Genomic DNA, 25,937 nt, shown 5'->3' with positions numbered 1-25,937 from the left:
TTTCAGTTTCAGAAAAGTCAGTGGAGGATTCTAAAGAGCAACAGTGGCCCCTAGTGGACTTTGTATAGACAGCATGATACTGAAGCACATACTGTTGGGACCACAGTGCTCTAAAGTCAAATCCACTTAATACTTGAATCTGAGGTAAGCAAAATATGTAAATCAATACCTAACACATTCTGAAACAGCTGGTTGTTTTCTGATGACACAGCTTATTGCGTAGGCTCAATTCAATCATCCTGAATACCGGAGGGAAATTACGGGGAGAAGTGAATGTCAGTGCTCAGACCAAGAAGGCCACTGCCATCTACTGGTAGACGCATACTATAATAATGATGCTTAACTGCACAAGGGAGAGTGAAATTAAATGTAGACTCAACAATAGGACATCTTCATAGAAGGTGGGGAGACTTCCTGCTTACAGAAATTAACAACACAATTCAAATCTGCCATCACTGCTACTGTTACTACTCCCCAATATGGGCATGCCTCAAGAGAAGGCACAGATTTGGAAGGGACAATAGCGGAAGACTTGGCAGATTTTGAATTCTGTTGTTGTTGATGGCTGAAAGCAGGAAGTCGCCCCACTTTGTATGATGTAGTCATATTCCTGAGTCTACCTTTAATGTGACAAATGTTAACTCAATACAACATCAAAGTAATGCACCAATGAGCTGAGCAATCACACAATGTTTGGGGAAAAAGCCTGAGAAAAGCCCCAGGAGTCACCAAAACAGTATTTCTGCTTCAGTTTGATCTAATTAGCTGATAGGTCTCCCAAGTGGTGCAGCGGTCTAAGGCACTGCATCTTAGTGCTAGAGGTGTTACTACAGATCCTGGTTTGATTCCAGGCTGTTTCACTACCAGCCGTGATTGGGAGTCCCATAGGGTGGTGCACAATTGGCCCAGTGTTGTCCGGGTTAAGGTTTGGCTAAGGTAGGTTAAGGTAGGCTGTCATTGTAAATAACAATTTGTTCTTAACTGACTTGCCTGGTTAAATAAAATAAATATAGTGAAGAATCAAGATGGAAACTGCTTGCATTGCACTTCCTGTCTGTTGTCAAAGCACACGGTGTCATTGCATGTATATGGAGTACACTTTATGCATATATAATCAACCTTTCTGCAAATGTACCAACTTTTGACAAAAGCCTTACTTCTTTTTGAGGGAGTATTCTGAATGTTTGCCAACCTTCTGCTTGCCAACAAAAAATACTTGATCCTGGAGGATCACTGTTTATGTTCAATTGAATCTAGTGGTTTAGGGCCTTTGTTGAAGTAATTGCATGCTGATACTTTAGCTCAAGGTTTCAGGCCTGCCCCCCCCCCCCAGTGAAAAAGGCATCAGCTCAGAAAAAAAAGCTTGCCTAATGTGCTGTAGGGGTGTGTCTAAATAGTGTTACATTGCTTCCTGTCCTCACCTCTCTTCATTTATCTGCACTGATATGAAAGTGTTGTAGAAGTGAAAGCAAATAACAGAGATAGAACTAGACCAACTAGAGCTGCTTGACTCCAAGGGTTAACTGACACAACATAATGATGTTACCTCATCATGATCTGCTTCAATTTGTGTGGAGATACTGCAGCTTAATTATAACCTGTTCATTTAGCCAAATAATAGCTATGTCTAGTGAAATATCACTCCCTTTAACAATGAGATAGCAATGATATGAAAGTTATCTAGTTACTGAATAGTTTTACAATGCAAATTCTGTGAAATTGTGTGTTCTGGTGCACACACACACACAGAGAGAGAGAGGGGGGGGGGGGGAGAGAGGGAGAGGGAGAGAGAGAGATACACACACACACACACACACACACCACACCACTATGGGGCGTGACAATAAATGTGTTATTTAAAGGAGACTTATCATCTGACTCAGGAGCACTGAGTCTATCTGGAGCCAAGGGTCCATAGGCACTCAGGTAAGCATTTCATAGCACTGTAATTTCAGTGGAAGATGATGTGTGGTTTGTGAAGTTAGAGGTAGTTTTGTGAGCCAATGCTAACTAGCGTTAGCGCAATCACTGGAAGTCTACGGGTATCTGCTAGCACGCAGTGTGTGTGAGTGTATGTGTTGTTGTGCATACTTGTGTGTTTGTGTATAAGTAAATGTTTGTCTGTGAGTCAGTGTACAGTGCAGCCATGTGCCTTCAAATGAGCTCAGACATTTATGCCCCAAAACAGCATTATTTAAACTCCATAGCCTCAGTTTTATGTAAGACATTAACCATAATGTCAAACCTCTTTTTAAAGAGTGGGTGCTTAGCTACATTGCTAGAGGTGGAGAATGCATGGAAAATATGAGCAGGTCATATTTTTAGACCCATCGGTTTAGCGACAATGACTACGTCTGGGATTATCAGAGCCACTTAAAGACAAGACAAAGACAAAACCTTGTAGGAAAAAGAGTGATAATAGCTTTCTAGTAGCTAAAAAAGAACTCTGTGGGCAACTGTGTGTGTGTGTGTGTGTGTGTGTGTATACGTTTGTGAGTTTGTATGTGTGCTTTTGGGATTGTTATGCTTATTCTAGTATATTACGTTTGATTGCTCCACTTTAAAGTTACCCAATATCTTGAAAGGAAACAGATCGTTATAGTATGCACCAATCTCCTCAAGCTCCTTGGGTCTCTTACAGATGTAGGATCTTCATTTGAGCCAGTTTGCTAGAGCAGGGAAATTATCTTGCAACAACAGGAAATGTGAATTACTATGTGGATTGTAATTAATGGACTTTTTTTTTTTTATTGGTTGATACTTGTACGGGGGAAATCAAGTCTGAAATTTCAAAGTGGAATTTCAAACCTCAAATACACTACACGTTTGAAATATCCTGAATTGCAGGGAAGTTATGCAACAGGGTGATCAAATTAAGATCATACATCTGTATCAAAACATCCTGTGTAAAGGGGTGGGTGATTGTGGCAGATATCAGAGTTAATCAGCCTTTGTAGGTCTGAATATGAACAAGAGATACAAGTTCAAGGGGATGAGTTGAAAATATGAACTTTGTGGAACTGTCCGTGAATACATTTGGTGCAAAAGGATGAAGAAGAAAAGAGATTGTCAGCTTGTTTAGCTGTGACCTACAACTAAACTTAGGGGCTGAGTCATTGTGTAAAAGCTGAGTTAAACACATTCAATTTGAGGTTATCCAAACATTGACAATGCACCTGGGTGTCCATAGGCATGATCTCAGCTATGATCCCATTCAAGGCAATAGATACAGTATGTGTAGCAAATGAACAAGTTAGCATGCTACTGCCTTCTTGAGACCTGAAGTATGGTCTACCCATGTGCTTCTGGCTAACCCTATACTTAAACCAGTCACTTGTTATTGAAAATCATTAGGCATCAGCCAATCAAACATCTCCCATGTCCAAGTCGAGCACAGGCCATGAATAATTAACTGCTTGTTTTTGGCGTTACTTCACATTTAATTGCCCAGTATATTTTGTGTAAGATTTGATTTCTACTTCAAAGACTTGGAAACAAGTTTCTCCAGGAGGACACCAACACAGAAGGTTATGTTGCAAATTGAAATTGGCAGCCTACGTGTTAGAGTTTCTCAGACAGCTAACTATTAGCTCTGTTAGCTTTAGCTTACATTGACCCACCAGGAAGTTTGACCTTCACTGTTTGAAGGAGTGTGTCATCTGAATGTGTTTGAGGCCAAGCCATTTTGAGGCTTGGGAAAGACAGTTACAGCATACTGGTAGCCAACTTCTTCTATTTCATTTTAATGTCTCCGTCTTATGACTGTTTCACACAGGAAGTCAGGCACTTCCGTAAAAAGGTGCATCACATTTTGAAACAAAACAGCCAGACTTGTGATGTAAGTCAGCTTTCATGTAGGCTGTTTCAAGGAATCACACATGAGAAAGGTGTGCAAATGCAGTTCAACATTTTAACTGTTCCAAGTTTGAACCCTCTGTAATTATTGGGACAGTGACACATGTTTTGTTGTTTTGATGCTCTACTCCAGCACTTTGGATTTGAAATGATACAATGACTATGATGTTAAAGTGCAGACTGTCAGATTACATTTTTTGAGGGTATTTTCATCCATATCGGGTGAACTGTTTAGAAATTACAGCGCTTTCTGTCCATAGTCCCCCCCATTTTAAGTGACCAAAAGAATTGGGACAAATTTACTTATAGGTGTATTAAAGTAGTCAGAAGTTTAGTATTTGGTCCCATATTCCTAGCATGCAACGATTAAATCAAACTTTTGCTGTTTGTTTTGGTTGTGTTTCAGATTATTTTGTACCCAATAGAAAAAGTAATGGTAAATATTGTATTGTGTAATGTTTTTAATGAATTTGATTGGAAATAAGAATATAATGTTTTTTAACACTTCTACATTAATATGGATGCTCCCATGATCACGGATAGTCCTGAATGAATTGTGAATAATGATGAGTGAGAAAGTAACAGATGAGCAAATACTGTATCATACCTCCCAAGACATGCTAACCTCTCACCATTACAATAACAGGGGAGGATAGCATTTTTGGGGAGGTAGGATATTTGTTCTACAGTAACTTTCTCCTTCATCATTAACCACGATTCATTCAGGATTATCCGTAATCATGGTAGCGTTCACATTAATGTAGAAGTGATTAAAAAACATATTATATAAGTGACTCCAAAATGACACAATGCATTATTTACCATTCATTTCTATTAGGTACAAAATAATCTGAAACACACCCAAAACAAACAGCAAATGCATCCAACAAGTTTGTAGATTCATATACTTGATGTAATCATTGCGTGATAGGAATATGGGACCAAATACTAAACTTTTGACTACTTTAATACACATATAACTGAATTTGTCCCAATACTTTTCGTTGCCTAAAATGGGGGCAGTATGTTAACTAGTCCCTTCATCCCTCTACTGAGATACAATACTGTATCAGCCCATCTGATTAACTAGTTAATGATAATAGAGTCACACCTGAGGTCCACATTGCTTATTTTATCAGGGTCTATTCAAATCAGAAGAGGGCGGAAATAAGTTGATACATTATCTGTAACCTTTACCAGGCAAAACAGGCAGATGCTGATGGGTGTGGAAAATGTACATTATGTGCAAACCCAGAAGCGTAACCATTAGCTATGCAAACTTGAAGGGATACGCAAGTGAGTTTACGGTATGATTTCCCCACCTATCTGACCTACTTCATTAAGTTCAATTGTCTGGTTTTATCTTTGTTCAAGGTTTGTAACGTATGTGGTCAACATGAAAGTCCTAGCTATGGTTTATATAACCACGTATGATTTGGTGATAATACACAGTCTGAATTCCCTCTCATTCTCACACAGATTATTGAAGTAACATGGAGCTGACTGGTTGCAAAGTGGGTCTTCATAATCCATGCAATTGGTTAATTACCCTTTTACCATAGACTATGTCAAACACACCTATGACAGAGGCAGTGCATTTAACGTAAACTGGCAGCTGCAGTGTATCTTAGACTTCCTCTACTGTACAAAGGTTTTTACCCTTCAGGGTATCAGAACCATTTAGCTCCAAAGGCTGGGTGATGTGACATGCTTATCATACTTCCTGTTGGTATCCGAGCAACCATGCAGAATCATGGAGTGTTCCATTGAAAACATCCCGAGGAATAGAAGATCAAACAGATTACATCACATTTACACCCGTTTCCAGGAGCAATTAGATCATTGTTTGTACTTTTATCCATTTGTGCCACTGGACCTTGAGTGAAGCGATGTTAACCCCTGCAATAACAGGTCATACACAGTCCTACAATTACAGTACTTTATGTACTGTGCAATGCTACATGATGAGCTATTCAGAAGATCCTAGAGAGAATATGTCATCAGAAACAAGGTCATATGCCAAAATTATGGACATTTGCGCTTAGTTTATTTTATCCTGGAACTGCTCCTTTGTTTAAGTTGACATAATACTATACTGAACAAAATAATACAACGCAACATGCAACAATTTCAAAGGTTTTGCTGAGTTACAGTTCATATAAGGAAATCAGTCAATTGAAATAAACTCATTAGGCCCTAATCTATGTATTTGACATGACTGGGCAGGGGCGCAACCACTTGGGAGCCAGACCCACCCACTGAGGAGCCAGGGCCAGCCAATTTCCCCACAAAAGATCTTTATTACAGACGGAAATGCTCCACAGTTTCCTCAGCTGTCCTAGTGGCTGGTCCCGCAGGTGAAGTAGCCGGATGTGGAGGTCCTGGGCTGGCATGGTTACACATGGTTTGCGGATGTGAGGCCGGTTGGATGTACTGCCAACATCTCTAAAACGACATTGGAGGCAGCTTAAGGAAGAGAAATTAACATTCAATTCTCTGGCTACAGCTCTGGTGGACATTCCTGCAGTCAGCATGCCAATTTCACAGTCCCTCAAAACTTGAGACATCTGTGGCATTGTGTTGTGTGACAAAACTGCACATTTTAGAGTGGCATTTTATTGTCCCCAGCACAAAGTGCACCTGTGTAATGATAATGCTGTTTAATCAGCTTCTTGCTATGCCATACCTGTCAGATGGATGGACTATCTTGGCAAAGGAGAAATGCTCACTAGCATGGATGTAAACACATTTTTGAGTGAAATATGCTTTTTGTGCCTTTACATGTTGAGTTTATATTTTTGTTCAGTGTATATATAGGATTTAATATTGGGCCTTTAACTCAAAATATAATACATTTCAACTGTATATCTGACATGGTACAGCTGTTTTTTTTAAGACCATAACCATGAGTGTGAAGTGTATACTTTTGTTTTAAAGTAGATTTGTTTAAGACTACCAAGAATCACTCTGTGTGACCGGATTTAGCCCACTGCAGTAAAAGTATAAAGGTAATTTGACAGAGAAAACCAGCGTACATCAGTGAACTAACATGGCTGGGACTAGACAACCAGATATTTCACTTAACCCATTTATTCTGTCTCATCAACTCTCTAATTCCTTCCCAGAGTCAAAATGGAGTCCTTCAGCTCTAAGGACATGGCCATGAAGGCCCAGAAGAAAATCCTCAGCCACATGGCCAGCAAATCCATGGTGCAGATGTTAATTGACGACACCAGCAGCGAAATCCTGGACGAGCTCTACCGCATCTCCAAGGAACACTCTGGAAACCGTACAGAGGCCCAGAAAGTGGTCAAGGACCTGGTAAAGGTGGTTGTAAAGGTAGGGGTTCTTTTTCGGCACAACCGCTTCAGTAAAGAGGAGCTCAGCCTGGCTCAGGACTTCAAGAAGAAGCTGCACCAGGGGGTCATGACGGCAATCAGCTTCCAGGAGGTAACTTTACATCAGAACATTCATCAGAACTCTTCAAAGCCTTAGTTGAACTCTGCATGAAGGCCCAACCTAAAGCATGCGTGATAGAACTGACATCTCCCTACAGTCATTGACTATACCTACTAAAATGTCAATCTGGACAAAATCCTAAGGGGACTTTAATAGGAAACAACAATGCCCCACTTACAAAAGTCTATATCCTATGGCCAATACCATAAACTAGCACCTTAAATGGTGATTACAGCTGTTCTAAGAATTGTGTTGTAATTACTACTGTGCTGTCACTAATATTTTATTTGCCATCCCTCTGGCCCAGGTGGAGTTCACATTTGATAAGGCTGTCATGACGGAGCTCCTGACAGATTGTAGGGACATCTTGCTGAAGCTCGTGGAGAAACACCTGACAACCAAATCCTTTGGACGCATTCAGCATGTCTTCAACCACTACTCTGACCCAGACCTACTGACCAACCTCTACACCCACGGCGGCCCTCTCTGGCCTAATCTCACCAAGATCTGCAATGGCCTGAACAAACTGGTTGAGGAAGGCAAGCTTTGAGTGGGAATTACGAACAATGCTGGAAAAATGAGAAACTGTGGCAAGCCTATAAAATAATTCTGAATTCAGTTTGCCTGTGAAAATATCATTTTGGTAGCTTAATGGGGACATTGACTCAGTGTGAGTTGATGATGTAGATATTGATTTATGTTGGGATCTTTGTGAGGACATGGAATCATCGCCCTTGCTTTACAACATAAGCCATCTGCATTAGGGCTGGGCGATATATTGTGTATTCATCATTATCACAATATGAATGTGATTGAAATGCGTAGTCACATTTCACCATCTCAGGATATTACCTCTACCTCTGCCTAAATGCATTTCAGTCGAATGCTGTTGGAGCTAAGTAAAGTCCATTCAAATATGACATATGAAAGAAAAAAGCCAACATTTTTGCTAAAATCACCTGTGAAATCCTCCAAATTGTTTTGTTTTTTTAAACGACTTCTTTGTCAGGACTCCCTGCTTCCAGCACGATAAGAATGCATCTGTGGTCTAATTTGAATTGATTAGTCCTCCTGTTTTAAGATATTAGCTCTTTTATTAGCTATTTTACGAGTGTGTTAAGATTACACGACGGGGTTGGGGGGCTAGCAGTGCAAATGTTTGTTTATAACATGTTGCGTACACAAGTTTGTAGTATTTCAGCAGTAGCACTTATTGGATGTTGTGCAATGGGAGAAGAATGATGCAATAATTAACCATGAACCATAACACTTTCCACAGGAGAAACAGAACTGCCCAGCAAGTGAATCCTAACGGTGTTCCCTACCCCTTTGCAAGCTATCTGTTTTCTATAACTGTCTTAGATGTACACAATTCGAAAGGGAATATCTGCAATTAAAGGACTTACGGGCCAAAATATAGTGTGTATCCATCAGGCTTGAAGGCTTATTGTGAGTTATCCGTTTTGTTAAACTTCAGATGACAAAATGTTTGGCAAAGAAGAAAACAGGAACCATCAAAAAGACAGCACCCTCAGGCTTTCCCCGTAAAATGGCCTCAGGAAATGAGGCAAGCATGCATCACCTGCCTGCATTGTGAGACTAGATATGCAAACATTGATTAACGTGTCATTCCAGTTTCAGTACATGCCATTAATGCAACAGGTTATCCTATTCTTAGCCAAAACTGTGAAAAATGACCGGTTCATGAAGACATGCTGTCCTCTAGTGGGCTATAGTGAATATTGCACCTGGAGTTGGATTACTTACTGGCACTTAAAATTTACCATAATTCAAGTTGCTTCTTTCAAATCTGATGAATATACAATCAGTACTATCACATAGGCAACTGTATTAATATTATTGAAAGTTACAATAAAAGCCTTAAAATAATCTGCTTCTTGTGAGGTGGGAATCCAACTCATCTTGTACCAGATAGGACAGAATTATTCTTCCAACATCCATTAGATATAATGATAATTTAATCCCTGTTGTTTGAATCAGACCAGAGGCTTGTATCAAAACACAGATGACCAATGAACTCCATATGTATCCAAAATCTACATAGGGGAGAGTGGGGCAATTTGAGCCAAAAGGGTAAATTGAGTTATCGTGTTAGAGGTTTTATGATGCTTGTATCTAAACCGAAGTAAATCATTTAAGATTGTTTTATACATCAGTTGGGGTCTCTATAAGCTTCAATATGAGGTCCTAAATCTGTCTTGAAAGTAGCTGTGTGGGCTAATAAAATCAAAATATTTGCCTTGGGGTCGGTTGAGCCAATGGCCATGGGGAAAGTTGTGCCAATGGTTGAGCCAATGCTGTGTTGAATAATATAAGGCATTATCGCTGGGGTATCAACAGGGCCTGGCCTATGTTAAAAGTGCTTTTAAAAAGTACAAATTGTTTGTTAGGTGTTAAGCCTGAGAGAGAAGATACTTAAAATGAGAGAGAAGATACTTAAAATGAGAGAGAAGATACTTAAAAGAGAAAGAGAAAGAGAGAGAAAGAGAAAGAGAGAGAGGGAGAGAGAGAGAAAAAGAGAAACGAGAAAGAGAGAAAGAGAGAAATGTACCCTAATGAGGCGGTAGAAGTTACCAGGAGCCTCGGTCCAGGGCGAATCCTCATTGTGGCTTCCAGGAGCAGACAAAGGAAGCTACCTGGCCTCTGGAGAGTGAACAGGGGACATGAGTGGGTGTCTACAGATCTGATATGACAACAGTGTGTATAGCATAGATAAACAACAGGATGTTCCATTCTTAGGGCCACTTACAGAAGTAGGAAGATATGTTTTTCCTTCTAGAAGGATTAGTAGAACGAATTCATAAAAAACTTCTGCGAAGTTGATACGATCGATCTGAAGTCAAACAAATAGGATAATTACATAATCTTCATTGACAAGCATTTTAGAAAGTCCCATTGAGTAGATGTTAGATGAGAAGACTGCATGCAGCTAGCGATCAAGGTTGCACTTAGACATACTCCTACAAGAACCATCTCCTGCTCAGGTCGCTCCCTGTTTGCTGGCTCATTAATGAAGTTCCCCAGGAGGTCGTACGCCTGCTGAAACTGCCTTTTATTTATTTATTTATTTTATTTAACCTTTATTTAACCAGGTAGGCAAATTGAGAACACGTTCTCATTTACAATTGCGACCTGGCCAAGATAAAGCAAAGCAGTTCGACACATACAACAACACATAGTTACACATGGAGTAAAACAAACATATAGTCAATGATACAGTGAAAAAAAATAAGTCTATATACAATGTGAGCAAGTGAGGTGAGATAAGGGAGGTGAAGGCAAACAAATATATGTATAAATAAATAAAAATATAAAAAGGCCATGGTGGCGAAGTAAATACAACACAGCAAGTAAAATAAAACTAAAAACACTGGAATGGTTGGTTTGCAGTGGAAGAAAGCGCAAAGTAGAGACAGAAATAATGGGGTGCAAAGGAGCAAAATAAATAAATAAATACAGTAGGTAAAGAGGTAGTTGTTTGGGCTAAATTATAGATGGGCTATGTACAGGTGCAGTAATCTATGAGCTGCTCTGACAGCTGGTGCTTAAAGCTAGTGAGGGAGATAAGTGTTTCCAGTTTCAGAGATTTTTGTAGTTCGTTCCAGTCATTGGCAGCAGAGAACTGGAAGGAGAGGCGGCCAAAGGAAGAATTGGTTTTGGGGGTGACCAGAGAGATAAACCTGCTGGAGCGCGTGCTACAGGTAGGTGTTGCTATGGTGACCAGCGAGCTGAGATAAGGGGGGACTTTACCTAGCAGGGTCTTGTAGATGACCTGGAACCAGTGGGTTTGGCGACGAGTATGAAGCGAGGGCCAGCCAACGAGAGTGTACAGGTCGCAGTGGTGGGTAGTATATGGGGCTTTGGTGACAAAACGGATGGCACTGTGATAGACTGCATCCAATTTATTGAGTAGGGTTTTGGAGGCTATTTTGTAAATGACATCACCGAAGTCGAGGATTGGTAGGATGGTCAGTTTTACAAGGGTATGTTTGGCAGCATGAGTGAAGGATGCTTTGTTGCGGAATAGGAAGCCAATTCTAGATTTAACTTTGGATTGGAGATGTTTGATGTGAGTCTGGAAGGAGAGTTTACAGTCTAACCAGACACCTAGGTATTTGTAGTTGTCCACATATTCTAGGTCAGAGCCGTCCAGAGTAGTGATGTTGGACAGGCGGGCAGGTGCAGGCAGCGATCGGTTGAAGAGCATGCATTTAGTTTTACTTGTATTTAAGAGAAATTGGAGGCCACGGAAGGAGAGTTGTATGGCATTGAAGCTCGCCTGGAGGGTTGTTAACACAGTGTCAAAAGAAGGGCCAGAAGTATACAGAATAGTGTCGTCTGCGTAGAGGTGGATCAGAGAATCACCAGCAGCAAGAGCGACATCATTGATGTATGCAGAGAAGAGAGTCGGTCCAAGAATTGAACCCTGTGGCACCCCCATGGAGACTGCCAGAGGCCCGGACAACAGACCCTCCGATTTGACACACTGAACTCGATCAGAGAAGTAGTTGGTGAACCAGGCGAGGCAATCATTAGAGAAACCAAGGCTGTCGAGTCTGCCGATGAGGATGTGGTGATTGACAGAGTCAAAAGCCTTGGCCAGGTCAATGAATACGGCTGCACAGTATTGTTTCCTATCGATGGCGGTTAAGATATCGTTTATGACCTTGAGCGTGGCTGAGGTGCACCCATGACCAGCTCTGAAACCAGATTGCATAGCGGAGAAGGTATGGTGGGATTCGAAATGGTCGGTAATCTGTTTGTTGACTTGGCTTTCGAAGACCTTAGAAAGGCAGGGTAGGATAGATATAGGTCTGTAGCTGTTAGGGTCAAGAGTGTCCCCCCCTTTGAAGAGGGGGATAACCGCAGCTGCTTTCCAATCTTTGGGAATCTCAGACGACACGAAAGAGAGGTTGAAAAGGCTAGTAATAGGGGTGGCAACAATTTCAGCAGATAGTTTTAGAAAGAAAGGGTCCAGATTATCTAGCCCGGCTGATTTGTAAGGGTCCAGATTTTGCAGCTCTTTTAGAACATCAGCTGACTGTATTTGGGAGAAAGAGAAATGGGGAAGGCTTGGGCGAGTAGCAGAGGGGAGGGCAGTGCTGTTGTCCGGGGTAGGGGTAGCCAGGTGGAAAGCATGGCCAGCCGTAGAAAAATGCTTATTGAAATTCTCAATTATAGTGGATTTGTCGGTGGTGACAGTGTTTCCTATCTTCAGAGCAGTTGGAAGCTGGGAGGAGGTGTTCTTATTCTCCATGGACTTTACAGTGTCCCAGAACTTTTTTGAATTTGTGTTGCAGGAAGCAAATTTCTGCTTGAAAAAGCTAGCCTTGGCTTTTCTAACTGCCTGTGTATACTGGTTTCTAGCTTCCCTGAAAAGTTGCATATCACGGGGGCTGTTCGATGCTAATGCAGAACGCCATAGGATGTTTTTCTGTTGGTTAAGGGCAGTCAGGTCAGGAGAGAACCAAGGGCTATATCTGTTCCTGGTTCTAAATTTCTTGAATGGGGCATGCTTATTCAAGATGGTGAGGAAGGCATTTTTAAAAAATGTCCAGGCATCCTCTACTGACGGGATGAGATCAATATCCTTCCAGGATACCTCGGCCAGGTCGATTAGAAAGGCCTGCTCGCTGAAGTGTTTCAGGGAGCGTTTGACAGTGATGAGTGGAGGTCGTTTGACCGCTGACCCATTACGGATGCAGGCAATGAGGCAGTGATCGCTGAGATCTTGGTTGAAAACAGCAGAGGTGTATTTGGAGGGCAAGTTTGTTAGGATGATATCTATGAGGGTACCCGTGTTTACGGAATTGGGGTGGTACCTGGTAGGTTCATTGATAATTTGTGTGAGATTGAGGGCATCAAGCTTAGATTGTAGGGTGGCTGGGGTGTTAAGCATGTTAAAATTTAGGTCGCCTAGCAGCACGAGCTCTGAAGATAGATGGGGGGCAATCAGTTCACATATAGTGTCCAGAGCACAGCTGGGGGCAGAGGGTGGTCTATAGCAGGCGGCAACGGTGAGAGACTTGTTTTTAGAGAGGTGGATTTTTAAAAGTAGAAGTTCAAATTGTTTGGGAACAGACCTGGATAGTAAAACAGAACTCTGCAGGCAATCTTTGCAATAGATTGCAACACCGCCCCCTTTGGCCGTTCTATCTTGTCTGAAAATCTTGTAGTTGGGGATGAAAATGTCAGAATTTTTGGTGGTCTTTTTCTAAGCCAGGATTCAGACACGGCTAAAACATCCGGGTTGGCAGAGTGTGCTAAAGCAGTGAACAAAACAAACTTAGGGAGGAGGCTTCTAATGTTAACATGCATGAAGCCAAGGCTATTACGGTTACAGAAGTCATCAAAAGAGAGCGCCTGGGGAATAGGAGTGGAGCTAGGTACTGCAGGGCCTGGATTCACCTCTACATCACCAGAGGAACAGAGGAGGAGTAGGATAAGGGTACGGCTAAAAGCTATGAGAATTGGTCGTCTAGAACTTCTAGAGCAGAGAGTAAAAGGAAGTTTCTGGGGGCGATAAAATAGCTTAAAGGAATAATGTACAGACAAAGGTATGGTAGGATGTGAATACAGTGGAGGTAAACCTAGGTATTGAGTGATGATGAGAGAGATATTGTCTCTAGAAACATCATTGAAACCAGGTGATGTCATCGCATATGTGGGTGGTGGAACTGTGAGGTTGGATATGGTATAGTGGTCAGGGCTAGAGGCCCTACAGTGAAATAAGCCAATAAACACTAACCAGAACAGCAATGGACAAGGCATATTTACATTAAGGAGAGGCATGCTTAATCGAGTGATCAATAAGGGTCCAGTGAGTAGAGGTTGGTTGGGGTCACGGCGATCCAGACAGCTGGCCGGGTAGATGGCTATCGGTAGCAAGATAGCATAGTATGGAAGTCTGTTTGTAGATACCTCGTGCGTTTCCGTCGGTAGGTTAGTGGGGTTCCGTGTGGTAGAGGGGATCAATCCAAATTGGCAAAATAGATATAGTGACCCAAGAAAAAAATAAAAAGCCTTACATCCTGAAAACAAAACAAGCATAAAATTCCTTTAAATGTTATCATAAACTCAAAGATGCAGGTCTGTAATTCAGAGGGCCTCTGATTGTTTGGCTTGTATGATGTTGAAACTTTTCAACTAAATCCTAGGAATCACTGTTGCCTAAAGGTGACCCACCGTGCAAAAACTGGTTGAATCAACGTTGTTTCCATGTCACATCAATAAAAAATGTCAATGTGATGATGTTCAATCAATGTGGAAAACTAATTGGATTTGAAAGAAGTCATCAACGTAATAGAATTTCGTCTTTTCACCCAACTTTTAACCTAAATCCAATTACGTTAATTTTGGGGCGGGATTTCCCATTGAATTCACATTAGTTGACAACTCAACCAAATGTAAATCAAAACCAGACATTGAAATGACATCTGTGCCCAGTGGGAACAATATATCTGGTCTGATGAAGTACAATTATGAAATTGGTTACCTGCTGGTCCGCTCAACACCATCCTCCCAGCGTGGGTGAGGTAATTGAGGGAGGTACTGTCTGCGGACGTCAGAGTCTGTGAAAACAAGTCAGTACATTTACAAATAATCCAGAAATGTTCATCAAGTGAAATACAAAAGGTGCTAAATTCACACCTTCTCACCTCCACGTCGGATACCGGCTAGCCTCAGAGAGAAGTTTGTTGTCCCTTGGTTTGCAAAGTAACCCCTGTAAATAGAAATGTTTAAAAATAAATGTTCAACCTAAGAAGCTAAAACATACATCAGTGCCATGAAATTAAGAAATAATTTTATGTTAGCCTATGTTATAACTGCAGGATTATGTATGATCTAATTTGATCACTCTTTTGTTGCTGAGAATTTCTCTGCACGGAAGGAAATGCAAACTTGTAGCATATTTGAGTTTTAAAAAGGCTTTTCAAGTTTGTAATTTCCGCTTTGAAATGTAAGACTTGATTTGCTCTAACGAAAAATGTATTCTGTTGCTGGAGGATTTTTTTCCTGCTGTAGCAAACTGGCTCAAATTAAGATACTACGTCTGTATAACTATGATATTGGGCTGATTATTTCAAAACAAATGTTTTTACTATAAATGAACACATGAAAGCGAACTCACCGCAACTGCAACATCATTTTGCTCCTCCACAAACTCCTAAAACAGACATCACATTAACTTCAACTCTACTAAACCGCATTTCACCTGCAACATCAACTGAAGCAGACAAAACATTCAGCGACATCATGACAACACTTTCATCTTGACCTGAACTTGACCCTTGACAGACAATACAAACCTGTCGATACCAAAATAATGACACTTAGACACACCTGTACACACAAGTACAAATGAAAAAAAAGGGTTATTGACTGTAGAAAGAGTTTTACCTGAGGAGTGCTGCCAGGGGCCTGGTCCTGGGTGGAGTGGTAAGGTGTAGGGGGACTGAGAGGGGAATAAGAAGGGAAAAGGGGAGGCGGAGGGGGTGGCGGAGAATCATTGGGGAAGGAAGGCTCATGAGGGTGGTGATGACGTCAGAGGTGGAGAGTTGATATGCCGTCATCTCATCAGCACTCTCCTGGAACCGCTCCACCGTGGTGGAGATATCCACCTGCTGTTTAACACACAACATGTGACACTGCAAGCCCAACACTGAAAACCACCATATTGAGAACCCCTCAACCAAACTCTGAAATAAACCTGGGCGTCCTCATAATAGGTGAACTCTGACCTCCTCTTGACAAGGCCATGGATCCTTCTACCAAGGAAATAAAAATGAGGCAAGAGATTAGAATGTATCATTTCATTTTCTGTCAACATGTATTTATGCAAATAGGTAAATGGACATTTGCCACTTTTTCAGTGAAAAAGTGCTTGACTGCACCTTAATACCAGTCACCTCCTTGTTGTTGAAGACCACCTGGACGAGACCCTTTAAAAGAGACACAGGGAAACATTACATTTCAAGCAGGAAATATAAGTAGACCTATAGTTTGTGCATCATTTGACACAAATCAGGTGCATTTGAGAGGAAAGATCAGTTGAGAATCTCTCACCCATGGGTCCAGGACTTTTTCCTGAATGACTCTGCTCCACCACAGCTGCTTCTCCACTCCCCTCACAATGCACAGGTGATGCATGTCCTCTTCATTTTGCTATAAAGAAAAAAATGCCTTCAGACTCCAGACCTCTCTCTATATCTTAGCTGTAGATGTTCATATCATTTGGCAGCCGATTTCAGTATAATCCCTGGCAGTGATATAGAGCCCACATGATGTTCGTACGACAAGTTTCCTCTAGGTTTCAATTAGGGCCAGACATACAAAAGAAAACCCAGAGACAATTGGGAGTTCAAATACACAGATGTGTTTAGAAATGTTACGAATATGTCTGAAGTACCACCACTCATCCATAACGGATCTTCCAGTAATGAAAATTAAACGAACCCCAGTTCCCAACCAGCTGCAACTTCTCGTAAGGAAAAGGAGTCTTCACTATTTGGCTGCAAAACAAAGACATCACCTGATTTTAGAGATTACTCTGTGATTAATAAGACACAAAATTGTGGCGATAGAGGACATGTTAATGTGTACTATTACTAATCATCTATGACTGTCTAATAATGTGATTGGCTATGTAAGAATATGTCGAAGATAAATACACAACGCAGAGGATGAGAGGACTAGAATTAACGATCAATGGAAATAGTTGTTTTTCAGTTCAACATCTGTTTAGAATATGTTAGGAATGTCAGTCCTGAACTCATAGCTATGTGTGCTATGTTTTCATTGGTCTGAGTCTGGAGCAGGATACTTGTTATTTGGCCATTGGTCCAGTTGTACTGCAAGGACTTCTAATTGGTCAGCCTCAGGCTAGGGTGGGGGGTTATAAATGACATCCTGTTTCTTTGTTCTGTGGAGAGAATCACTGAAGAGAATCACTGGGGAGAATCACTGAGGACAGGGGAGCATGAACATCTACCATCTACCTCCCCACATGATTTGTCCTCTTCGAATAAGAATAAACCTGTTTTCCTCCCCTTTATTTGCTTTGAGGTCTGTGTTATTGAAGAGTAACATCAACTGCTAACAGCTACCTGTGAATGGCAATCTGAAGGTGCTGACAGTTCGTCAAGCACTAGCCTCCCAGCTTCTGTAAGGTGAAGGGTAACCAATTTGGAAGTCTGTGGAAAGAAAAGGGAAAAGGGTACAGCCATCAAACTAAGTAAATTCTCCCTATAACAGATGAGCTTTGGTTAATAATGTGTTTGGTTACCTGTGTGTTTAACACTGCATGCTCTGTTACTAGCATTCTCCAAGCAAGGGTGAGGTAGTAGACTGGTTTGGCCTTGGAGAAGGCAGGCTATGAAGGCAAGGGAATATGTTTACAGACATTTTCATTATGTTGTTTTACAGAAAACTAGTGACTTGATGTTAATGTTTAATATCCTCTAAAGACTAAAGAGTATCAGAATGGATAGACTCATGGAGATAGGAACACACGAGGGTCCAAACCAAGGGATTAAAGCCAGACAGGTCCACTGCCCAACCTCCTCATCCACATACTAAGGAACAAGACACGATCAAATTAAGAGTCAGTTTGAATGATAGACAGGTAGCCTACAGTATAGGACTGACATACTGGTATAGGGAGGATTGCATGAGGAGGCCACTGCATGATAGATTCTAAGACAATCGGCAGTTGAACTACACGTCTGTGTTCAAAGGGTAAGGAAACATCTGAGGTACCTGCATATGAATGACTTCCTGTTCAATTTGAGAGGACAGTTCCTCCCATACCATCCTCCTAGCAGGAGTGAAACAGATAATAATGGGCTGCTCCACTGTGAAAATGAGGGAACAGCGTTAAAGACATCAAAGTATTCTACTAGTGGATACTGAAGGTAATCATCCCTATTAGATCAGATTAGTATTAGTTAATCATCTGAATGGTTACCTGTGTGTTTAACACTGCCAGCTCTCTCACCAGCATCCTCCCAGCGTGGGTAAGGTTATAAATTGGCTGCAGTTTGACAGGCTAAGAAAAAGGGAATATGTTTACAGAAATGCATTTCCATAACATTATTGTAGAAAATGTTATGTTTATGTTTAAGCCCCCTTAAAGACCAGAGAGTATCAGAATTGATGGACTTACAGCGTTTGAAACCCACGGAGGTCCAGACCAAGAGATTAAAGCCAGACAGGGCTGCTGCCGAACCTCCTCATTCGCATGATAATGAACAAGACAGGATACATTTAAGAGTCAGTTTGAATGATAGACTGGTACTGTTTAGGAGTAAAAGATTGGCATAGGGAAGATTGCAAGAGGAGGCCGCTGCAATGAAATGAGTTGAAATGCACAGGTCTGAGTTATAAATGTTAAGAACATGTCTGAAGTACCTGCAGGTGAATGTCTACCTCTTCAAGCTGAGAGGACAGTTCATCCCATACCATCGTGCCAGCACGAGAGATAAAAATGTGCTGCTCAATTGTGAAAATCTGTAAGAAAATGAGGGAATAGTTTTAAGGACATAAAAGTTTTCCACTACCATAGTGGATACTGAAGGTAATCCTGCCAATTAGATCAAATTTAGCTGTGACCAATAATCTGCACGGCTACCTGTGTGTTTAACACTGCCAGCTCTCTCACCAGCATGGGTCAGGTAATATGTTTCCTGCAGTGTTACAGACTATTAAAAAAATAGGGAATATGTTTACAGAAATATATTTCCATATTGTTCTACAGAAACCGTAATGTTTATGTTTAAGTTACATAAACCAGTCTAAAGACCAAAGAGTATCAGAATGGATGGACTTACAGAGCGGGGAACCCACAGAGGTCCAGACCAAGGGATTAAAGCCAGACAGGATTAAATTAGGAGTCAGTTTGAATGATAGACAGGTAGCCTATAAGACTGACAGACTGGTATAGGGAGGATTGCATGAGGAGGCCACTGCATGATAGATTCTAAGACAATTGGCAGTTGAACTACATGTCTGTGTTCAAAGGGTAAGGAAACATCTGAGGTACCTGCATATGAATACCTATTTTAAGACCAGAGAGAAGACCAGAGAGTATCAGTATCGATGGATTTACAGACTGTCACGCCCTGACCTTAGAGAGCCTTTTTATGTCTCTATTTGGTTTGGTCAGGGTGTGATTTGGGGTGGGTATCCTATGTTCTTTAGTTCTATTATTTGTATTTCTATGTTTTGGCCGGGTAGGGTTCTCAATCAGGGACAGCTGTCTATCGTTGTCTCTGATTGAGAACCATACTTAGGTAGCCCTTTTTCCCACCTGTCTTTGTGGGAAGTTAACTTTGTTTGTGGCACATAGCCCTTTAGCTTCACGGTTGTTTTGGATTGTTTCTTGTTTTTGTCGGCGTCATATAAATAAAGGAATATGTACGCTCACCACGCTGCACCTTGGTCCTCTTCATTCGACGGCCGTGACACAGACCTGGGAACCCACAGAGGTCCAGGCCAAGGGATTAAAGCCAGACAGGGCCAGTGCTCAACCTCCTCATCCACATACTAAGGAAAAAAATCAGGATCAATTTACTAGTCAGTAAAATGACAATTTGAATGACAGATTGTTATTGAACCAATCCTGCTAATGAAGCAGTGTTGTTATAGCCTGGGTGCCAGTCTGTTTCAGCTCTCTGCCCACTCCTTATGGGATTGTGATGCAAGAGAGCAGAAAGACTGTCACCCAGGCTATTGATAGGCCTACAGCATTCTTACCTGAACCAGGACTGGGTCCTCCTGGTCCAGGGTGGGCTCATTATCTTTATGAATAAACAATAAAGGATATTTTCTCTACGTTTAAGAAATACCAGCTACAAGACACCAGACATTTGTCCATGTAGTTAGGCTGATCATATATTTTACTTGTGTTTTATATTGTATGACATCAAATGTATTTATGTGTCTGCATAATATACCAACATGTTCAATTAAACCTAAAGCAAAGGTTTGGTTTCAAAGGAGCATGTTTGTTTGTTGTTGTTGTTAATAGTGGAATAGCATAGCATTTAAGGCTACACTGTAAACATATGAAATATCCTCTGGCCTTTGCTAGTCATCATCATTCTACATCCAAAATGACACCCTCTTCCCTATTTAGTGCACTACTTTGAACAAGCGCCTGTTGACCATAGAACTATGGGTCCTGGTCAAAATAAGGAATAAGGTATAGGGTGCCATTTGCGACGAAACCTCAATATAGTATCAGTCCGGACTAAATATTTATCTATTCCTATTTAGACATTGTCAATTAAGTAAACTAACCCTCCTCAACCGTGACAACACAGTCCACGCTCTCCACAGTAGCCGGTGCATCCTCACCGACTCAGTATTTGCTATAAAAGTAGACTGCAGAACCGATCGTAAGCACCAGGCCAGCTGCACACAGAAGCGGCTTCTCGTGGAGCAATCTCAGCGGGGTCGCTGTCAAAAACCTACTGAACATAGGCCTACTCATTATTGCCCTTCATACCGCAAAACCATCTGACCCTTATTTCTTAGAATTACTGGGTTTATAGGGAACCATTGACACGTCAAATTCTTACATACGTCATGGCTATGTCACAATAGGCAATGGGATGAACATGTTAACCAAACTGATTAAAACAAAACTCAACAGTGACATCAATTAAATTGAATTTTGGGCATGATTTGGGAGTTTATAAAAATGTGAACTATGAAAAAATACTGTATCTATGGCTCTGAGTAGGAGTAGAAGAAGGGACTGCGCCACAATGCACACTGCGCTCTCCATGGTTCTGAAAAAGGGAACGTTCATCAGGTCCGTGATGTTCTAGGTCGAACCCACTCACTGAGCCATTCTCACGTTCACGTTCAAGGTGTCAATTCGTTCAACCACAATGCATTGGACTAAAACATAATTCAAATAGTTACTAAAAAGCACCGCATACAGAATTTTATTAAAATCTTATTTTAAATCCCCTGCATAAATCAGCTGAGATAGCCTACTCATCTCATTTATTTTTATTTAATTTTTTATTTCACCTTTATTTAACCAGGTAGGCCAGTTGAGAACAAGTTCATCATCTCTTCGCACTTTCGCCATGGTGGGTAACTGATTGATAATTTGGATAATTCATATCCAAAGTGAAATGCTGATTGTGTCATATGTATAATGTAGGCCTAGTAGCCCACGTTGAATGACATAACCCTAATCCTAAAATAGAAACCCTGGTCACACAAGCTATGGCTGTACAGCCGGCAACAATAATAAATCCAAAGAGGGTAGCTGTTGAGGAAAACCAGTAGACCAACACAAATCTTCATTGGGAGAGAAAAGTAATCAGAGGCTAAAAGACAGCAAAATGGCAGACAATAGAAATCGAATACGTTTGTTACGGCTGGTTAGGGTTATTGTTTTTATTAGGAAGGACTCCCACAAATATATTGTCTCTCTAAAAAACTGTAGGCTGCATATTGGTGATCAAATTGGTCGAAGCAGGGTATTGATACTCACTAATATGAACCAGTGACCCATACGACAATTCTCACCAAGTTGGCGCGATGCGTAGGGTGCTTGCCTTTCACGCCAATGACCTGAGTTCGCTTTCCCGCCCCTCTATTTGCTACAATATTTTAGGAAAGTGACATCTTCATGACCAACAATCTTACTCTAAAAACTTTTGTCAAAAAGTTTGGTCAGTCTGTGAAAGTTAGAAATGGTTGGTTAGCCTGTGAAAGTTAGAAATGGTTGGTTAGCCTGTGAAAGTTAGAAATGGTTGGTTAGCCTGTGAAAGTTAGAAATGGTTGGTTAGTCTGTGAAAGTTAGAAATGGTTGGTTAGCCTGTGAAAGTTAGAAATGGTTGGTTAGCCTGTGAAAAATAGAAACTTCCAGCATGAATTGACAGTCATCACTCTGACCAAAGGGAATCAAGGTGGTTGGATTATATAGCTACAGTGGTGCTATGGTTCCAAAAGTGCTGGTGATAAAATTAACATTACTGGCATACACATTTCAAAACAAAAGCCTATGATCATGTATGGAGTTTTGGAAATGTTGTTAAACCCAACAGTCTATAATCTATAGCACAAAGTGTGCTGTCCCCAATAATAAAATGGCATGTTACTCTAATTGTCAGATGTGTTTCAGTTTACAATAGGCTACTTGGGCCTACTATACCTTCATCCTGGTAAAATAAAGGTGAAATAAAATTAAAATTAAAATAAATGAAAAGAGTAGGCTATCACAGCTGATTCATCCTGGCTCCAAGTCATCTATAAGTCTATGCTAGGTAAAGCTCCGCCTTATCTCAGCTCACTGGTCACGATAACAACACCCACCTGTAGCACGCGCTCCAGCAGGTATATCTCACTGGTCATCCCCAAAGCCAACACCTCCTTTGGCCGCCTTTCCTTCCAGTTCTCTGCTGCCAGTGACTGGAACGAATTGCAAAAATCGCTGAAGCTGGAGACTTACATTTCCTTCACTAACTTGAAACATCAGCTATCTGAGCAGCTAACCAATCGCTGCAGCTGTACATAGTCCATCTGTAAATAGCCCACCCAATCTACCTACTTCATCCCCATATTGTTTTTATTTACTTTGCTGCTATTTTGCACACCAGTATCACTACTTACACACCATCGTCTGCTCATCATCATCTGCTCATCTATCATTCCAGTGTTAATCTGCTAAATTGTAATTACTTTGCTACTATGGCCTATTTATTGCCTTACCACCTCATTCCATTTGCACACACTGTATATAGACTTTCATTTCATTGTTTATTCCATGTGTAACTCTGTGTTGTTGTTTCTGTCGCACTACTTTGCTTTATCTTGGCCAGGTCGCAGTTGTAAATGAGAACTTGTTCTCAACTAGCTTTACTGGTTAAATAAAGGTTAAATAAAAATTAAAGAAATAAAAATTAAAGCATTCCGTTTCTAGCATTATCTCCACAAGCAAGGGTATCTTGGGGAAATACAAATTGAGGGGAATTAGGCCTAGTATACATAATTTAACTCAAATATCTACAAATTAAGTCAGGGAGCAGCATTGTCTGACTGATTCTCTCTCTGGTAGCCTATTTCATTGAACACAAAGGCAATAGTGGCCAACAGTACTACACAGTGCCTCTTCCCCCAGGAGACTAACTGAATCAAAGCCAGTAGCCTCTAACATTACTGCTAGATAGCCATGTAAATAGGAACCTCAGTGGCAGAGCAAAAGCTCATTTGAGATCTTGAATAGGCTGCTGTTTACCGTAATCAGGATATTGTTTTACTAACCTTGTCCTTGGCGATACTTTCTTGGTTCTCGATTCGATGGAAACATGTCTCGTGTCTGTGTGCAGTTGCAAAAAACAGAGAATATTCAGAAAAATATTACATCCACTTTCGGTATTGAGTGAGAAATCCCTCTTGCATGTGTGTAGATCTTTCTTTTGGTCGCGCTACGGGAAGTGCTGTAGTTAAGGCTACTCCTAAAAGCGCCGCAGCCGTCTCGCATAGAAACGACTAGTTACTGTAAAGATGTTGGGAAATGCGAGATGTGCAGCAGCTAAAATGCTGAAAATTTTATGTTTTTTGGAGTAGGCTACCTGCAACAGCACACATACGTTTACGAGATACACGTTTCTTCCTAGGTTAAGGGTCTAATTGTAAAATAAATGTGTTTGATTGAATAACTAGCCTAATCTAACTGTCGTGGTCATACATCTGGACTCTTCATCATCATCCTCAACACTTTTAATTACCTAGGAATATTACTATAGCAACTGGTTGCTAAGGGAACGAGACACCACCATTATCCTCTTGTTGTGTGACTGAGAGGCGGGATTGGAAAAGTGCACGAGGAGGGGTGGGAACTGGGAGGAGAGGTGGGAAGCAGAGACGGAGCATGGTTGAAATTCCACCAAATGGATAAGAGGCAGACAAAGTTTAACACGTTTATGTTTTCAGTGGTTGACCGACACGAATGAACGAGTAAACGCTGCTTTTAGCCTAGTGAAGTATCACAAATGAATACCTCAGTATTATTTATTCACTGCACTGAATCTCCACGAGGGCACAAGTCTGCATGACAATTTTCGGGTAAAGAGGCAGCGCGGGAGAGCTCACTTGTAGCCTGGCAGGTATGTTCTGCTATTTTGAATAAAGCTAGCCATACATGTCATATAAGTTTTAGGCTATTATTAATTTAGTATAGCTAACTAAATAAATGAAGCTATTTGACAGCAATGCTGTTGGGAGCTTTCACATGTAATTAACTACAACCAGGAGCCTATAATGAATGAAGTCAGCTTTTCAGTCAGTCCTATCGTTTATATTAAACATAGGTTATTATAACACAAGGTAAACACACATTTACAATAATTGTTAGGTCTATGTTATTAGCTTAAAATGTACTGATACAAGTGATACAACAGGAGGAATGAGGTTTAACACTTAAATACTCCGGATACTAGTACATTGTGGCAAAACTCAAATGGCAACGTATTTACACTACATAAACATTCCCTCTGACATAGCCAGAGGCAGTCTAGGCTACACTGCAATTAACACTATACTTATTATACACGCTATGTTCTACAGTGCTGTTTTGATTCTAAGAACTCGGTTGTCTGCCATAAAGTCTTATTATTTCTGTCTCTATCACAGACATGCATGACCAAGGAAGATAGGCTACATAAACAGATAAAAATAGAGAAATAAGGCGCAAGGTAGACAGTGGAAGAGAATTAACAGTGAGAGGGTAAGAATTGGAGAGTACGCTCTGTGATGGAAATGCCAGAGCACATCAGCTCCGGACCGACGCCTAGTTTGATGTCAGGAAGTAGCCTCCTCGATTGCCTCTCCAGTGTGAGGGAGATGAGGCCAGACCAGGGGCCTTGTATGTGATCAGACCTATTGAAGGTGGGGTTCGTGTATGGATGTGAGTATGAAAGTGTGTGTATGCATAGCTGTAAGTATGAGAATGTATCAGTGTAAATACGTTGCCATTTGAGTTTTGCCACAATGTACTAGTATCCGGAGTATTTAAGTGTTAAACCTCATTCCTCCTGTTCTACTTCAAAATGATTTCTTACCATTTCTTCTGTCCTCCAGATATAGGGGTGCACTTTGTTTAAAATATGTTTAATCGTGAATTCATAGTAACTAAACATGTGTGTGTGTGGGGGGGGGGGGGGTGGGGGCGAGAGGCAGTTTTAAAAATAACAAAATATAATTTTACCGAGGGATGTGATGGAATGAGAGTTGGATTGCACTCCAATCATGCAGGAAATTCAGATCTATTCCCAAACGGATTAAATCTTATCTACGTCTGACAAAAAATTTCAAATACAGGTACAGGCGTTTTGAAAGACTGTTAGAAAACTTGGATAGAGGTTACATTTTCTTTGGAATCGACCATACATATAGTTGGCCGTGACACTTCCTCAGGGAATGGCAGTGATATTTTTTTACTTCAAATATTTTATTTCAATACAAAAGTACTGTACAGTGCCTCAACATACTGTATTTTGTTGTATTGCTCAAGATACACAACAATACTATTAGTCTGTTCTTTACATTGCGCTTGAATACACTTTAGTATCACACATATA

The 25,937-nt window shown here is 40.9% G+C and overlaps 2 protein-coding genes across 16 annotated transcripts; one reads left to right on the top strand and one right to left on the bottom strand.

Moving 5' to 3' along the window:
* The first annotated feature begins 1,805 nt into the window (after positions 1-1,805).
* Positions 1,806-8,729, top strand: LOC139558664 (tumor necrosis factor alpha-induced protein 8-like protein 2). 2 transcript variants are annotated; one of them, XM_071373950.1, is made up of 4 exons: positions 1,891-1,926; positions 6,793-6,863; positions 6,981-7,305; positions 7,622-8,729. In XM_071373950.1, the coding sequence occupies exons 3-4, from the start codon at positions 6,988-6,990 to the stop codon at positions 7,862-7,864; spliced, it is 561 nt and encodes a 186-aa protein (XP_071230051.1). In that variant the 5' UTR covers positions 1,891-1,926; positions 6,793-6,863; positions 6,981-6,987; the 3' UTR covers positions 7,865-8,729. The 2 variants fall into 2 exon arrangements, with proteins under 2 accessions (XP_071230050.1, XP_071230051.1); XM_071373949.1 differs by lacking the exon at positions 6,793-6,863 and having other exon boundaries at positions 1,806-1,926.
* Positions 5,881-24,165, bottom strand: LOC139558662 (uncharacterized). 14 transcript variants are annotated; one of them, XM_071373946.1, is made up of 19 exons: positions 23,620-24,065; positions 22,672-22,767; positions 18,745-19,878; positions 18,500-18,562; positions 18,302-18,382; positions 17,621-18,188; positions 17,442-17,528; positions 16,792-16,847; positions 16,402-16,500; positions 16,230-16,277; positions 16,077-16,103; positions 15,736-15,959; positions 15,467-15,502; positions 14,986-15,058; positions 14,831-14,906; positions 14,113-14,366; positions 10,085-10,168; positions 9,887-9,978; positions 5,881-6,321 (listed from the first exon to the last, which is right to left on the bottom strand). In XM_071373946.1, exons 9-19 carry the CDS (start codon positions 16,483-16,485, stop codon positions 6,057-6,059), a joined length of 1,263 nt encoding a protein of 420 aa, XP_071230047.1. In that variant the 5' UTR covers positions 16,486-16,500; positions 16,792-16,847; positions 17,442-17,528; positions 17,621-18,188; positions 18,302-18,382; positions 18,500-18,562; positions 18,745-19,878; positions 22,672-22,767; positions 23,620-24,065; the 3' UTR covers positions 5,881-6,056. The 14 variants fall into 14 exon arrangements, with proteins under 14 accessions (XP_071230047.1, XP_071230048.1, XP_071230045.1 ...); XM_071373947.1 differs by having other exon boundaries at positions 5,881-6,300; XM_071373937.1 differs by lacking the exons at positions 5,881-6,321; positions 9,887-9,978; positions 10,085-10,168 and adding an exon at positions 24,087-24,165 and having other exon boundaries at positions 13,013-14,366; positions 23,620-23,674.
* Between the last annotated feature and the right edge of the window lie 1,772 nt (positions 24,166-25,937).

The sequence above is a fragment of the Salvelinus alpinus genome, chromosome 29, assembly GCF_045679555.1.
Source record: "Salvelinus alpinus chromosome 29, SLU_Salpinus.1, whole genome shotgun sequence".
Taxonomy (NCBI): Eukaryota; Metazoa; Chordata; class Actinopteri; order Salmoniformes; family Salmonidae; genus Salvelinus; species Salvelinus alpinus.
Note: the sequence above shows the minus strand (reverse complement) of the source record. Positions and strands in the feature narration are given on the sequence as shown.

What these genes read in the sequence shown, in the direction of transcription:
- LOC139558662 (XM_071373937.1), bottom strand. Translation starts at nt 16,485, where the DNA reads ATGCATCACCTGTGCATTGTGAGGGGAGTGGAGAAGCAGCTGTGGTGG. An exon ending in TCCGACGTGGAGGTGAGAAG is followed by an intron (nt 14,907 to 14,985) that starts GTGTGAATTTAG and finishes TTGTTTTCACAG; the next exon opens with ACTCTGACGTCCGCAGACAG. An exon ending in GGTGTTGAGCGGACCAGCAG is followed by an intron (nt 14,367 to 14,830) that starts GTAACCAATTTC and finishes TTTTGTTTTCAG; the next exon opens with GATGTAAGGCTTTTTATTTT.
- LOC139558664 (XM_071373949.1), top strand. Translation starts at nt 6,988, where the DNA reads ATGGAGTCCTTCAGCTCTAAGGACATGGCCATGAAGGCCCAGAAGAAA. An exon ending in CGGCAATCAGCTTCCAGGAG is followed by an intron (nt 7,306 to 7,621) that starts GTAACTTTACAT and finishes CCTCTGGCCCAG; the next exon opens with GTGGAGTTCACATTTGATAA.